This window comes from Rattus rattus, chromosome 4 (assembly GCF_011064425.1).
Source record: "Rattus rattus isolate New Zealand chromosome 4, Rrattus_CSIRO_v1, whole genome shotgun sequence".
NCBI lineage: Eukaryota > Metazoa > Chordata > Mammalia > Rodentia > Muridae > Rattus > Rattus rattus.
In genome coordinates, this window is record NC_046157.1 from 145896606 (window position 1) to 145910878 (window position 14273).

The following is a 14273-nucleotide window of genomic DNA, read 5'->3' on the forward strand; positions in this document are numbered from 1 at the left end:
TTACTTTTTACAACAACTCTTGTTGCAGTTTTGGGGTCATTCAGAGATTCATCAGTATGGCTCAAGTCTTGGTTTTAATAAAGTAGAGACTTTTTACTAAAAAAAGACATTGGTCAGGACCAGCCCAGAGAGAGTTCTCTAGGTAAGGCCCCAGTTATTGTTAGCCAAAGGATTATAAAGGCAAAACCCACAAAGTTATCATAAGGGAAAGTTTCTGCTTAGGACCCCCAAGACCAAGTTCTCAGTACAAAGGAGATTTACCTTCCCCAGAGAGACAGAGGGCAGGGAATGAGAGACAAAGACAGGAGATAGGGGACAAGGGAGAAGAGGAAGGGTTAACAATGGAGAGGGAGGAGGGCTATTTACGGGGATAAAGGACTGACATGGAGAGAAGACAGCCATGGCACATAGGAAAATGGTGGTTTGTAAAGGTAAAAAAGGAAACCCCGTGTTAGAATGAGGTCATGTTGATTAGGTGAGCCAAAGGGGGCTTTTGATTGCTGGACTTAAACACTTTAATAGGTAGACCTTGGTAGTCAGCCTCAGGAGGAGGAAGCAGGCAATATGGAAATAGAGGGCTAGCTTTATTCTAATGTAAGGCAGAGGGGAAGAGAGAGAAGGGCAAGGCCTGCAAGAGCCATATTTATCATTCTCAGGCAGGCTAAAATCCCTTCAGAGAGTAGCCATGTACTCTGTTCCATTAACGATGTTTGTTCCTGGGCTATAGTGTTGATTAATAGGAACTTTTTCTATTAGAGATTTATTTGTTACATATAAGCACACTGTAGCTGTTTTCAGACACACCAGGAGAGGGCATCGGATCTCATTACAGATGGCTGGGAGCCACCATGTGGTTGCTGGGAATTGAACTCAGGACCTCTGGAAGAGCAGTCGGTGCTCTTAACCACTGAGCCATCTCCAGCCCCAATGGAAGTTTTTTGTTAGAGCAAGCAATGCTTTAAATCATGCATTTTCAGGACCCGGGCCTTCTAACTGCCCAGAAGTGGATGGTTCTTGAAACTTCTATGAAGGTCATGTAGATGCAAACAAGGACGCTACTAGAATCTCTCTTTATTTTTCCTAGGAAACTGACTTGTATTGGAAGTGGGAGTGTGTGTGTGTGTGTGTGTGTGTGTGTGTGTGTGTGTGTGTGTGTGTGTGTAAAAGAGGGAGAAGGGAGGGAGGGAGAGAAAACAGAGATGGAGAGAGGAGAGAGAAGAGGGAGAGAGGAAGAGAGGAAAAGAGAGATTCTATCCAAGATAGAACTATGACATAGCTTGTAGGCATCCTCTGTAGTAAGACCCCAGTAACTCTAAATATGAACCATAGTAAAACTACAAATAGAAATAACATTTCAGTTAAAAAAAAAAACACCTCTGAATAAAAGCATGGATGAATCCTCTGGGTGCTGGAAGTGTCTGTCTAGATATCACTGTGTTTACTTTAAATTTTTGCTTTATTTTATGCATCTGAGTGTTTTGCTTGTAGTAGGTTCGTGTACCACATGTGTGCCTGGTTTCCTCAGAACCCAGAAGAGGGTGTGGGATCCTCTGGAACAGGAGGTACACATGGTCGTGAGCTGGAATGTGGGTGCTGGGAACTTCCCCCAGTCCTGTGCAAGAGCAGCCCCCGCACTTAACTGTTAAACCATCTATCCAGCCCCATCAGCTTCAATGTTTAAACCTTTGTTCCCTGAAGACTTCTTCAAGAATTCTCCAAATCATTTCAATTTTAGTGCCTGTTTTTTTTTTTTTTAATACCATTTTCAATAAAAGAGAACCTGAGTGAACGTTTCCCAGATTGAACAGAGGCTTGCAGACACTTTCCAGGTTTCTGGACCTTTTGCCCAACCACCTGCAGCTTGTGAGTCATTTTTGTATAGAAAACAGGCAGTTTCTGTGCAAGGGTCATCAGAAGGGAAGGGCAGATGGGCAATTCCCTTGAAAATGAGAGGTGAGCACTCAACAGTAATCGACAGCCTCCATTGCCCAGCCACAGACACTCCAGGTTCCTAGAGGCTGAGGTGTTTTAACCACTTTGTAGAGTTGAACGTCTTTCCTACTTTTCCTTTCTTTTTAAAGATTTATCTATTTATTTTATGTATGTGAATACACTGTAGCTGTCTTCAGACACACCAGAAGAGGGCGTCAGATCCCATTACAGGTGGTTGTGAGCCACCATGTGGTTGCTGGGAATTGAACTGAGGACCTCTGGGAGCGCAGTTGGTGTTCTTAACCGCTGAGCCATCTCTCCAGCTCCCCACTTTTCCTTTTAATTCTGAGAATTCTCACTCTTTTCTTTGACGTTGATCCTAAGGTCTTCGTGTCTGTGGTTTTTCTTTAGTATCATGCCTTTAGAAGGCCTTTAGAGGAGTTAAGTGACTTCGTGGATTCATTTAACTCCAGAGTGCCAATACAAATTGCTAGCAGAAGGGATTATTTTCAGTTCAGTAATAGCAATTATTTTTCCATTTTTATTTTTAAAAATTGTGCATGCATGCAGCTGTATGTGGGTATGTGCATTTGAGTTTAGGCCAGAAGAGGGCGTCAGATCCCACAGAACTGGAATTTTGAGTTGCCTGATGTGGGAGCTGGGGTTTGAAATACTCACCCTTGCAAAAACAGTACACATTCCTAACCTGTGACCCTTTTCCTTCAACCCCTTATTTACTTTTACTATTAAATTTATTTATTTATTTTAAATTTATTTACTTTTTGTGACGTGTGGGAGGTCAGAGGGCAACTTGTGTAGTTGGTTCTTTTTCCCCACCATATGGGTGTCTGGGGTATGACTTGGGTCGTCAGGCTTGATGACAAATGCCTTAAACAGCTGAGCCATTTATTTCTCCAGCCCAGTACGGGCGGTTTTTAGCAGCCTCAGAGAACAAAGCCTTAACTAGGGAGGCAGGGAGAGAATTCTGCGCATGCTCACAGCCCAGGAGCAGGACTTCTCCGCCTAGCACGCAGAGCGGGACCTCTTGGTCTGTGGATTACCCGGAACAGAGTTGCGACACTCTAGGTTTCCGCCCGGAAAAAGTAACCAAACCACCTGAGGACCAGCAACATGGCGTGGTCCGGTAATAAGGTATTGAAAGCAGGGTCTTTTGCCTTTCCTAAGCCGGGGATCTGCAGAGGGTGGTTCCGTAGCAGGAGCTGTGGGAATCGCAGCTGAGTCAGCACTGAAGGATGAATGCCCAAAGCGAAAGGCTTGGGGTTCGGAGTTCTGCTTTTGAGTCTCGTGCACCTTTACGCTTCCTCCCTGGCTGCCTCAGTTTTCTATCCACTCCACTTGCTAACACAGGCATCCTTTATTGCTTCTGAACCTGGGTTCTAAAAATCTCTATAAGTTAGCGAGGATTGTCCCCTACATGACAGGCTTTTAAAACTTCAGAGAGGGACTCCGTGAGATTCTGTGAATGAAATAACTCAGGATATAAAGTGCCATATCATTACCTTCATAATAATTAAAAATCTCGAATTTATTGAAAGCTGACTGTGTGAGGCACAACTAAGCCTTTTATTCCTATTTAATTTAAATCTTCACACCAAACCGTGAGATGAACATCCTTGTCCTGAGCTCGTAAGTAGGAGCACCGAGGCATGAAGAACTGAAATGATTAGAACATGGTCACCCTTTCTTTCCATGGGTGGTAAAATATGAATGGGAATCCAAGCCATTTTCAGAGCCCTGAAAGAAAAAACAAAACAAAAGTGCTCTACTGCTAAGAATCTATGACCCATGGCTTCTTAGATTAATAATGGAAATTACAGTGAACTTTAAAGAGGTTGTTTTTGGTCACTAGAGAGATGCAGCTGCAAGGATCCATTCATTCACCGAGTTCACCGACTCACCTATTTGTTTATACAAACAGGATAGGGGTTCAGTAACGGATTTCTGTTTTCCTCCGCGCCCATTTGGGGAATTTTGATTAAATTATGAACTCATAATGGTGTTGTTCACTTCCTTTGTTTCTCTGCTTTCAGTTGCTGAAACTTTGTAGCTCCGTGAAGGACTTATTGTGGCAGATGTACTTGAGAGAAAATCCTAGCAGGCCGTATGGTTTCAGTGTAGTAATGAAGATTGCAGTTCCCTCCCTGTCTGTCTTCCCTCTTTTCTACCTGCTTCCAGACAAAGACTTTAAATTATCACAAACCATTCTTCCAGACCAGAATCTTCATACTGTCAAACTCTTTGATGTCTTTCTCTGAATCTCTTAATTCTCGACACAAGACTTCCAGTCCTTCTGTGTTTGCTACTTTAAAAGTACATTTGTGGCCATACATTAGAGGAACACAGCCAGCCTATTTTGTGACATTAAAAAAAAAAGAAAGAAAGAAAAGAAAAAAGATTTTTACACTGAAGGACTCACTGTGGGATGTAAATTGAATTCCTCTCAAAGGTACTCTGCAGCTTTTTACTGTTTGTCCCCAAATAAGTTGTCACTGCTTCTGAAACCTGTTAATATCAGAGTATCACGTGGTTCCATTCTTTATGAACTAAGGGAAAATAGTATTTCCTTTGAGTGTTGCAGAAAAGTCAAATTTGGGAATCATCCCCTACTACAGGAGCTCATGCAGGTTTTCCAAACACCTCTAGAGTCAGATGACCACCATCTTAAGTGGTCACTTCTCAGTCCTTGTCACTCTCAGTCCAGAATTGCTCATATTCTGTCTGGTCGGCACCGAGCACAGATGAGACGGGTAGGATCAGGACTGTTAATTCTGCAAACAGCCTTAGGCCTCATCAGGCCCGACAACTTACTGCCTGACTGAATTAACAGAGAGAATAAGGACAATGCCAAGGGGTCATAGCTAATTAGAGAGATGGGACAGGTCTCTGGATTGCTAATCTAGGGTTTTGTTGGGTTTTTTTCCCTCCACCAAAAGACCCTTCATTTTCTTTCTTGAATACAGTATAGTGTTTTAACAACCTAAAGTGTTCGTGAGGACAGAATGGTGAAGCTGGGTCATCTTGTTGACTCAATCTATAGTTTACTTTGAAGTTATGAGCTCAGGTCTTTTGCAGTTTCTATTTAATTAAATTTTGTGTGTAAAACGCATAGAGCTTTACATGTGTCTCGTTTTGCATCTGATTTGTTTTATTTTCTTAGTCCCTGTAATAGTATTAATCATCAAGGTGACAAACCGTAGAATCATGGGGCGAGATAGGCCTTTGGGCCTGCCTGTGGGGGGGATTGTCTTGATTATGGTAATGGATGTGCAGGGACCCATCTCAACTATGGGTACCACTGTTCCCTCGTCAAAGGACTCAGGATTTTATAAAGTGGGAAAGGCAAGCTGAACACTGGCGTGTGCGCATTCTTTGTGCTCTGGATGTGGCCTGACCAGCTGTGACTGGATGTGGCCTGACCACCTGTGACTGGATGTGGCCTGACCAGCTGTGACTGGATGTGGCAGAACCAGCTGTCTTAAGCGCCTGATACCTTGTTATGGCTCCCTCATTATGATGAGCTATCAGCTAGAAGTAGGAGCTAAAAGCTTAAGTAAAGGCTTTATCCCCTAAGTTACCTTCGTCAGGGTATTTTATCACAGTGATAGGAAAGAAACACAGAGTCCCCAATGTATGATTGCTCTTTAATGACCTGGTGCCATTGCTTATGCCTGCAACTTCGTCAGTCACATGATTGGTGCCTCCATCTATGTGGCTTTCAGGAAACGTTAGAGCCATTCACAGGCTCTCCAGAGTGGAACCTTACATGTTCTTGGCATGTCTTACACATGTACGCACACGTTCTCTCCCTTTACCCCTCCTCTTTACATAGCAGGACTGGGACCCATTTCACAAACTCTGCTAATGGCTTCTTTTTCCTTGTGTACTTTTTGGGCCTTTGTTTCTAGGCAGCTGTTGTGCTGTGTATGGATGTGGGGGTTGCCATGGGTAACTCCTTTCCTGGTGAAGAATCCCCACTTGAACAGGCCAAGAAAGTGATGACTATGTTTGTCCAACGACAGGTGAGTTTCAGATTAACCTTAAGCTTGTAACCCACGTTTTGAACACTCATTGCCTTCGGCTCCTAACATCCTCTGTCTTTCCAGCCTGTGTGTTTTCAGAATCTGGGGGGTTTTCTTACATGTACTCAAGCCTGCTTACCCTTAAAACCTGATAGTCTTTGCTTTTCTTGATCCAACCCCTTCTCTAGATACAACAGTTGTTAGCAGAAAGGAAAGGCAATATAAAATGTTTAATAAAAGTCTCTAGGGCCAGATGACTTGCATCTGAATCCGTGTTTTACCTGTCATTTATTAACCCCTTCAATTTGTTTGTGCCTTCTCCAGTTATTTTCTTTCACTGCATTACAAATATTAATATCTTAAGTGTCTTTCTAAAAAAGTCATAGTTGGGCAGCAGTGGTGCAGGCCTTTGATCCCAGCACGTGGGAGGCAGAGTCAAGTGTATCTCTGAGTTCAAAACCAGCCTGGTCTACAGAGCAAGTTCCGGGACAGCCGGAACTATACAGAGAAAACCCTGTGTCAAAAAAACAAGGAAAGAAAAAAAAAGAAAGAAAGAAAAAAAGAAAAGAAAGCAAGAAAAGAAGTCATTGTTCATGTCTGATGGGTTTGATGAAGTGGCTAAGGTAGACTCAGTTAGGGCTTTTTCCCAATCCCCTTTTGAGTAGTTACTTGTTGCTGCAACAAAAATACTTGACAAAACAGCTTAAATGTACAAGGGTTTTATTTTGGTTCACAGTTCCAAGGTCCAGTCTGCCATGTCAGGGAAGGCCTGGATTTAGGAGCTTGAGGCAGCCTGGTCACATGGCATCTGCAGTTAGGAAGCAGGAGGTGAAGGGTAGTGTTCAGCCACTGTCTCCTTGTTATCTAGCCCGGGACTCCAGCAAGGGATAGAGAGACACTCACAATTAGGGTGGGTCTTCCCACCTCAGTTAATCTAGCTGATTCCCCACAGGCTAATCTAATCCACGTAATCGCTCACAGGCGTGCCCAGAGAGTTGTTTCTCAGATTCTAGATCTTGTCAGGTTGACAGTGTTAGCCACCAGGCCCTGTGTGCAAAGAAAGAAACATCATCTTCCCCATGAGTCAGAGCTGCTTTCAGACATAAAGTAGTTCTGTAAACTGGGCATGGCGATATATGCCTGTAACCTCAGCCCTCAGAAGGCTGGGGCATTTGAGGGCAGCAAGGGCTGCACAGCAAGTTTTAAGCCAACTCCGGCTACAGGAAAAGACCCTTGCTTCAAAAATAGCTGCCCTGGCTTATAATTTCTGTTTCTGCTATAAAGAAAAAACGAAACACAAAAACCTAGTGAAAAATAACTTAGAGGAGAAAGGGTTTATTTTAGTTCATGGTCCTGATTAGAGCCCGACATTCTGTGGAAGCGAAGGAGGTGGGAGCTGAGAACTGCCAGTCACAGCTCAGTCAGGAGCAGAGAGACTGAACCGTGCACGAGTACTGTGCCCAGATGAAAAGACCCGAGAGATCTGCCTATGTGCTGGAGAGCTGGCTCAGAGGTTAAGAGCACTGGCGGCCCTTGCAGAGGAACGGGTGGATTCCCAGCACCCAATGGTGGCTCGAAACCATCTGCATCTCTCTCTAGTTCCTGGGGATCCATACCCTTGGGGCACCAGGCACAACATGAGCAGACGTACACACAGGCAAAACACCCATCTCTTTATAATAATGAAATAAAATTTAAAAACGAGAAAATGTCTGCTTAGAGCCTAACTCCCATTTGTTTACTATCTGGTAGCCCTGGGCACCTGCTTAAGGAGGTACGGTCAGTCTTCCTGCTCCCTGAAGGCCAGGGAGCCTTCCTGCTAGGCTGTTCCAAGAGTCTTCAGCCTTCGGATATTCCTTCCTAGGTGTTTTCGGAGAGCAAGGATGAGATCGCCTTAGTCCTCTATGGTACAGAGAACACAGATAACGCCCTTGCTGGCAAGAACCAGTATCAGAACATCACAGTGCACAGGCACCTGATGCTACCAGATTTTGATTTGCTGGAAGACATCGGAAACAAAATCCAACCAAGTTCTCAACAAGCCGACTGTATCCTTTTTATGCCAAAAAGACAAGAAATTTTCCTTTATCTGGAGAATCATAATCCAGTTTGGTGAGGCTCTCCCCAAGTCCCAGATATGAATATCTGGACATGTTTTCCTCTGAGGAAAGAGGTGTGTAATTAATATGGAGTTAATCAATTAATACCCAGCTCCAGGGCTTCTAGTGTCTTGCCCTTTCCCTTTCTGTGATACTGAGAGTTTGGGAAGTGCAGGAAGGGGGGAAATCCCAGGGACTCTATAAGCATATATTGACTAGGGAATGGGTTTGCACTGTCTGGAGGCTGTCTTAGCTAGGATTCTATCGCTGTGAAGAGACACCATGACCAAGGCAACTCTTATGAAGGACAACATTTAATTGGGGCTGGCTTACAGTTCAGAGGTTCAGTCCATTGTCAGGGCAGGAAGCATGGCAGTGTGCAGACACAGTGCTGGAGAGTAGCTGATAGTTCTATCTCTCAATCCTGGGGGGTGGTGTGTGTGTGGGGGAGAGAGAGAGAGAGAGAGAGAGAGAGAGAGAGAGAGAGAGAGAGAAAGAAAGAGAGAGACACCCCGAGACCCACCCCTGTGCCACACGTTCTCTAACAAGGTCACAGCTACTCCAACATGGCCATACCTAATCCTTTCAAATAGTGCCACTCCTTATGAGCCTCTGGGGCCATTTTCATCCAAACTACCACAGAAGTATATTCAGAAGACTACAGTGCTAACTGTCTCCACTGTTCTGGATGAAGGATGTTTTTATGCTAAAAATAAGTTGTTATTGAAGCTGAGATTTATTTCTCATGTCTTGCACAGAGGCCTGCTCTAGTTTGATTCCCTGTTGGTGTGATAAGATTCTGCCCATAATCAAATCCGGGAGGCAAGGGTTTATGGTTGCCTTATGGAAGGAAGCCAATGCAAGAGCTTAAGCAGGAGCCTGAAGCACAAACAAATGGGGGACGCTGCTTTACTGGCTTTCTCCCTCGCTCATGTTCAGCTATCTTTCTCAAACAGCCCAGCCCGCCTGCCTAGAGATGGCACCACCTACAGTGGTCTGGGCTCTCCTACATCACTTAGGAATTAAGAAAACACCTCACAGACACGCCAACAGGCCAACCTAATGGAGGCAAGTCTTGAGTTGAGGTTCAGCCTCCCAGGTGTGTCAAGTTCACAATTGAGATTAGCCGTGAAAATTAAACTCTTTCTCAATGCACGTGTGCTCACACACGAAGAGACTAGGGCTCTAATCTTAAGAGTATTTTTTTGTATTTTTCAAAACAATTACTAGTTCCACTCTTGACCACTAGGAGGCACTGCCGTATTTGGTGTGACTTGCAAATGATACATTCTGGCTTGCTTTGTATTTAAGATGACCGAATTTGGGTTCCAGGAACAGTTAAATGACATGTTAGGGTTTTTGTTAAGTGAATATGTGTTGAATATGTTTTGTTAAGTGAATATGTGTCTTGTTATTCCCCACACTATTTGTCCGGATGTGTACGTTGACAGGAAGCACTTATGAATTAGTGCTTCTGAAGAGGGGCACATGGGGCAAGCCCTTTCAGTCATCCAGTGACTGTGGTTGTTAGTAGTGTGGGCTTTGCTGGGAGAAACTGGGATGTTCACGGGATGGAGGGAGTGCTGGCTTTCTTTCAACCCTTAACTGGCCAAGTCCTGGACGCCCTGATTGTGTGCATGGATTTGATTCAGCGTGAAACCATGTGAGTTCTCACCTGAAGACAGAAGTGGGATTTCTGTGAGAGACGTGGGTCGATGTGTCCGAGGATGTGTGGCTTGTTGTTAATCAGGTAGCACGTTAGCCTGGCAGCACCTGTCTAGGTTTTGAAAGGACTACCTTTGGCGGGAGTTTCTCTGGGCGAAATAAGTATTTGGCATACTTGGGTTTTCTTTTTTGGTTTAAACTAGTTATCCCAAATCTTTAAAAAGTACTAAGTGGTCTGACCCATACGTAATTGTTGTGCTGTACACAGGAACTCTGTCAACTTCCTAATCCATCATTTATTCGATTACTGTGTCTTGAAAGTGTGTGCCCTTGAACCCATAGGGTTGCATTATTAGAGAAGACATTTTGTGATAGCATCCGGGGCCTGAATCTGTATTCCTGTTTCCCAGTCAGTATCCTTTGCAAAATCCTGCTGCTAATGCCAGGTGTAGTTCCCCAGCGAGACATTTGGGAAGTGAAGCTGTCAGGCTGACATCTTCTTACGTCCGAGAGTCCCTGCTTATGGTCTGAAGCTGTGCAGGTGGCAAGGCATTGTTTTACGTCACACTGCTAGGAACCAGGGCTAGGGATGTTGAGCCAAGTGTGAACTACATGAAGCTGAGTATGTGTTTTAATAGGAACTCAGCTGAGCTTTGAGAGTGTAATCACACTTAATCAATGGATTCACTCTTTCACCACTCTAATCAGTGACCAAGTGTATTTCAATTCTTAGAAAAAAATTTAGGAGACTACTTCCTTTAAAATTGTCCCCGCCTTTTTTTTTTTTTTTTTTGTATTTTGTGTCTGTGTGTGCACACGTGCGCGCACACACACACTCACACACGCACACATGCGCATGTGCGCTGACTTATGTGTACAAGCTACAGCATATGTTGGAGGCTAGAGGACAACTTCGTTGAATCAGTTTTCTTTGTGTGCCCTGGGTGAGTCTTGGTGATTGAACGCAGGCCACAGTCTTGCACGGCAGTGGTGAGCCATACCCCTAGGGCTCAGAGAGTGACTTCTTAATGTGACTGTTCTGTCTTTTAGAGGAAAGAAGTTTGGGAAGAAGCATATTGAAGTGTTCACTGACCTCAGCAGCCCATTCAGCCAAGACCAACTGGACATTATAATTTGTAACCTGAAGAAGTCCGGCATCTCCCTGCAGTTCTTGTAAGATCTGGAGAATAATGCATAGGGAATCTTGGCATCCCTCGTTCAGTGAGCAGGGCCCTGGGTAGATGGCTCCTAGGAGGCTTCTGTTTCTGCCGAGCAGGGGGATCTGCTGTGTGCATCGGCCATCCCTGTGTGCATGGAGCTCTTCTGAGCTGTGGGGAGAAAGAGAAAGAGAAAGAGAAAGAGAAAGAGAAAGAGAAAGAGAAAGAGAAAGAAAATAGTGGTGCAGAGATATTGAACTCAATAGCAAGTCACTGCTTTTAGAACCAAAGAATCAAAGAATTTGAAAAACAGACAGACAGACTCCGTCTTTTGAGGCTATTCAGTTTCTCTCCTTTCTGCATAGATGACACCAGCGTCCGGAGAGCTCCTTTCTTGCGTGGCTCAGAGAGTGATGTCTACGAACTGTAGTAGATTGGACAGAACTGTTATGTTAGGAATCATTTTATAGCACATACAATGTGTATGTTTAACCCTTTCTCAGGATGCAGACGCATCATAACATGTAATTTGTTATGTGTACTATAAAATTTGGGGAGAAAATGTGAATTTTATAGTTTAAAAGAGAGTCCCTCCTCTCATAGAAACTTGAACTTCCCCTCTAGCATTACTTTCTGTGCCTTACATCCCCGTTGAAAAGTTCCTGTCACACTAATCCTTCCTGCTGCATTTAAAACCCATTTCTTCTCGTCCTATTTTTGGCCGAAGCAGAGTGATGATACAGGATGTTGAATTATTAATCTGATCAGGGACATTCACTTTTCAAATTGAGAACTGCACTAAGCAGCCTTCAGTTCAGAGTGGTAAGCCTGTGGCCTCCTAGACTGCCTGCCATGGGGAATTATGAACCCCTCTAGCATGCATGTGTGTCCCCCTAAGACTGCCAAGGGACATCTTCCCGTGGGACTGAAGAGAAGACTTCTGAAAAGCCCACCACATCGTTACTTGTTAAGATGGTACTTCAGAGAAATTAAGTGCTGTTTAAGTGACGCTTGTCACCGAGCTGGGGTTTCTCAGTGCTTCGAAGGCCAGCTTAGCTCAGTCTCCTGCCCATGGTCTCAGGCTGCCTCCTGTTGAAACATATCGTACTGCACTTTCTGCCGACGCCGTTGGAAGAGCTTTTAGTCTCTTTATCTTTCTATGCGAGTCCACAGTAGCGTACTCGGGAGGAAGGTCGGCTTTCTTCCACTTGCTTGTGCTGCACCGGTTGCCGAGTCCACAGTAGCGGACTCGGGAGGAAGGTCGGCTTTCTTCCGCTTGCTTGTGCTGCACTGGTTGCCGAGTCCACAGTAGCAGACTCGGGAGGAAGGTCGGCTTTCTTCCGCTTGCTTGTGCTGCACTGGTTGCCGAGTCCACAGTAGCAGACTCGGGAGGAAGGTCGGCTTTCTTCCGCTTGCTTGTGCTGCACTGGTTGCCGAGTCCACAGTAGCAGACTCGGGAGGAAGGTCGGCTTTCTTCCGCTTGCTTGTGCTGCACTGGTTGCCGAGTCCACAGTAGCAGACTCGGGAGGAAGGTCGGCTTTCTTCCACTTGCTTGTGCTGCACTGGTTGCCTTTGCTCTCTGGCATATGCTTCTTCCTGTCCGACAAGATGCCATTCCATGTACTGCCACTTGCCTTAGATTCCCTTAAAACGCACTTGTTCCTTCGGCAGAGTTTTTAGCTTCCTCTCCTCTGGTCAGATCCAGCAGAGGAAGAGCTGTTACTGTAACTTTTTCCAGGACAAGCTTCCTCATGGTATCTTTCCCTTCCTGGTGATGCTACCATGACAGTTACTACCTATTGCAAACCGTCCTCTGTGCCATACACACAGGAAGCGCCTTAGCTTGACGTGTCATGCAGGCCATGCGGATCTGTCATGCTAAGTAAACAGAAGAGGTTTACACGGGAAGCCTTATTTTAAGTATAGCAGGCAGAATTATTGCTGGCCTGCACAGCATCCCCCACACAGGGGTGGGTGACCTACAGAGTGTTGGGGGAAAGGGTGGTGACCTACAGAGTGTTGGGGGAAAGGGTGGTGACCTCCACAGAGTGTCGGGGGAAAGGGTGGTGATCTACAGTTTCGGGGGAAGGATCACCTGATTCAGCCATCTGTGTTTGGAAGAATGAAGTGAGGTCAGGTTTGCCAGAGCACAAGACCTGTTGGTCAGGTGACCGAATGGCTCTGGTTCAGTTATTCCAGCTCAGTTGCTTCAGTTCCTTTTCAGAAAACGGAAGCAGAAATCTCCACCTACTTAGTATGTGAGAACCCATGCTACTGCTTAGGTGAAAACATTGCTGCAGTACCATATTATAGTACTGTTTTCAGTCTGCATATGGATTGATTAATATGTTTTTAAATCGATGTATTTCTGTGTGCCTGGTGCCTGTGGAGACCAGAAAAGGGTATTGGATCCCCTGGGCCTAGAGTTACATGTGGTTGTGAGCTGCCATATGGGTGCTGGGAGCCAAACCTTGGTCCTCTGCAGATTCACAAGTTCTCCTGATTAGCAGAGCCAGCTCCCCGCCTCTGATTGTCTAATACATTTTGTGGTTCATAATTGCAACCTAGATTTAGCCTCATTTCAAACAGATAACCAGAGAGAAACAGAGCAGAATTGGCTTTTATTTCTGTCTGAGAATATTCTGATTTCTGGGTAAGATTTTAATGTTTACAATAGCATTTGAATTTTAAGTATTTTATGTTTCACAACCTCTTACTCCTTATTATGCCATCACTTGAAGTGTTGGGGGTTAGAGTCAGGGCCTCATGCATGCTAGGCAGTCATTCGCTGTCACTGAGCTACACTCTCAGCTTCGTCCTTGACTCCATGAGGGATCAGAGGTGGCTTCCCCAGCACTCTGGTGTGCTTAGTGTATTGCCTGGACTTGCTCTGGGATGCATTTCTTCCTGAACTTTAACCTCTGGCATTAGTGACCGTCAGTGAGCTCTTCTAGGTCTCTCCCTCAGACTGTTGATTCCTGATATTTTTATAAGTTTGAAGTCAGAGGGTGGAACACTCGAGTCCTTCAGAGGTATACCACAGGACACACTGTGACACACTACAGTGTCCATGACGAGATGTTTTCTGTGCTTGGTTTTGTTTGTTTGTGTGGTTTTTATTTTGTTGGTGAGGGGATTTACAAAGGTGGAGGACAGATATGAGGGCCCGGGAGATGAGTGGGAATGTGGTGGATGATGTGAAACTCACAAAGAGTCAACAGAAAGACAAAACAAAGCAAACACCCAGAATCCTCCTTAGCTAGTAGAGTTGGGCAACATGAGCTTGTCTCAGACGATTCCCGTTGCTGTGACAATACAGGCCAGGTGATTTATAAGCAGACAGTTTCCCCTCACGGGTCTGGGGCTAGGGAAATCTGAGC

The 14273-nt window shown here is 45.0% G+C and overlaps 1 protein-coding gene across 1 annotated transcript in view; it reads left to right on the forward strand.

Annotated features, from left to right (window-relative positions):
- The first annotated feature begins 2925 nt into the window (after positions 1 to 2925).
- Positions 2926 to 14273, forward strand: part of Xrcc5 (X-ray repair cross complementing 5) — an 87312-nt gene continuing 75964 nt past the window's right edge. The window contains exons 1-5 of the mRNA XM_032901317.1: positions 2926 to 3084; positions 5859 to 5972; positions 7837 to 8020; positions 9686 to 9734; positions 10787 to 10909. Coding sequence (XP_032757208.1) covers positions 3064 to 3084; positions 5859 to 5972; positions 7837 to 8020; positions 9686 to 9734; positions 10787 to 10909 — 491 coding nt within the window. The 5' untranslated portion in view covers positions 2926 to 3063. The remainder of the gene's footprint in view (positions 3085 to 5858; positions 5973 to 7836; positions 8021 to 9685; positions 9735 to 10786; positions 10910 to 14273) is intronic.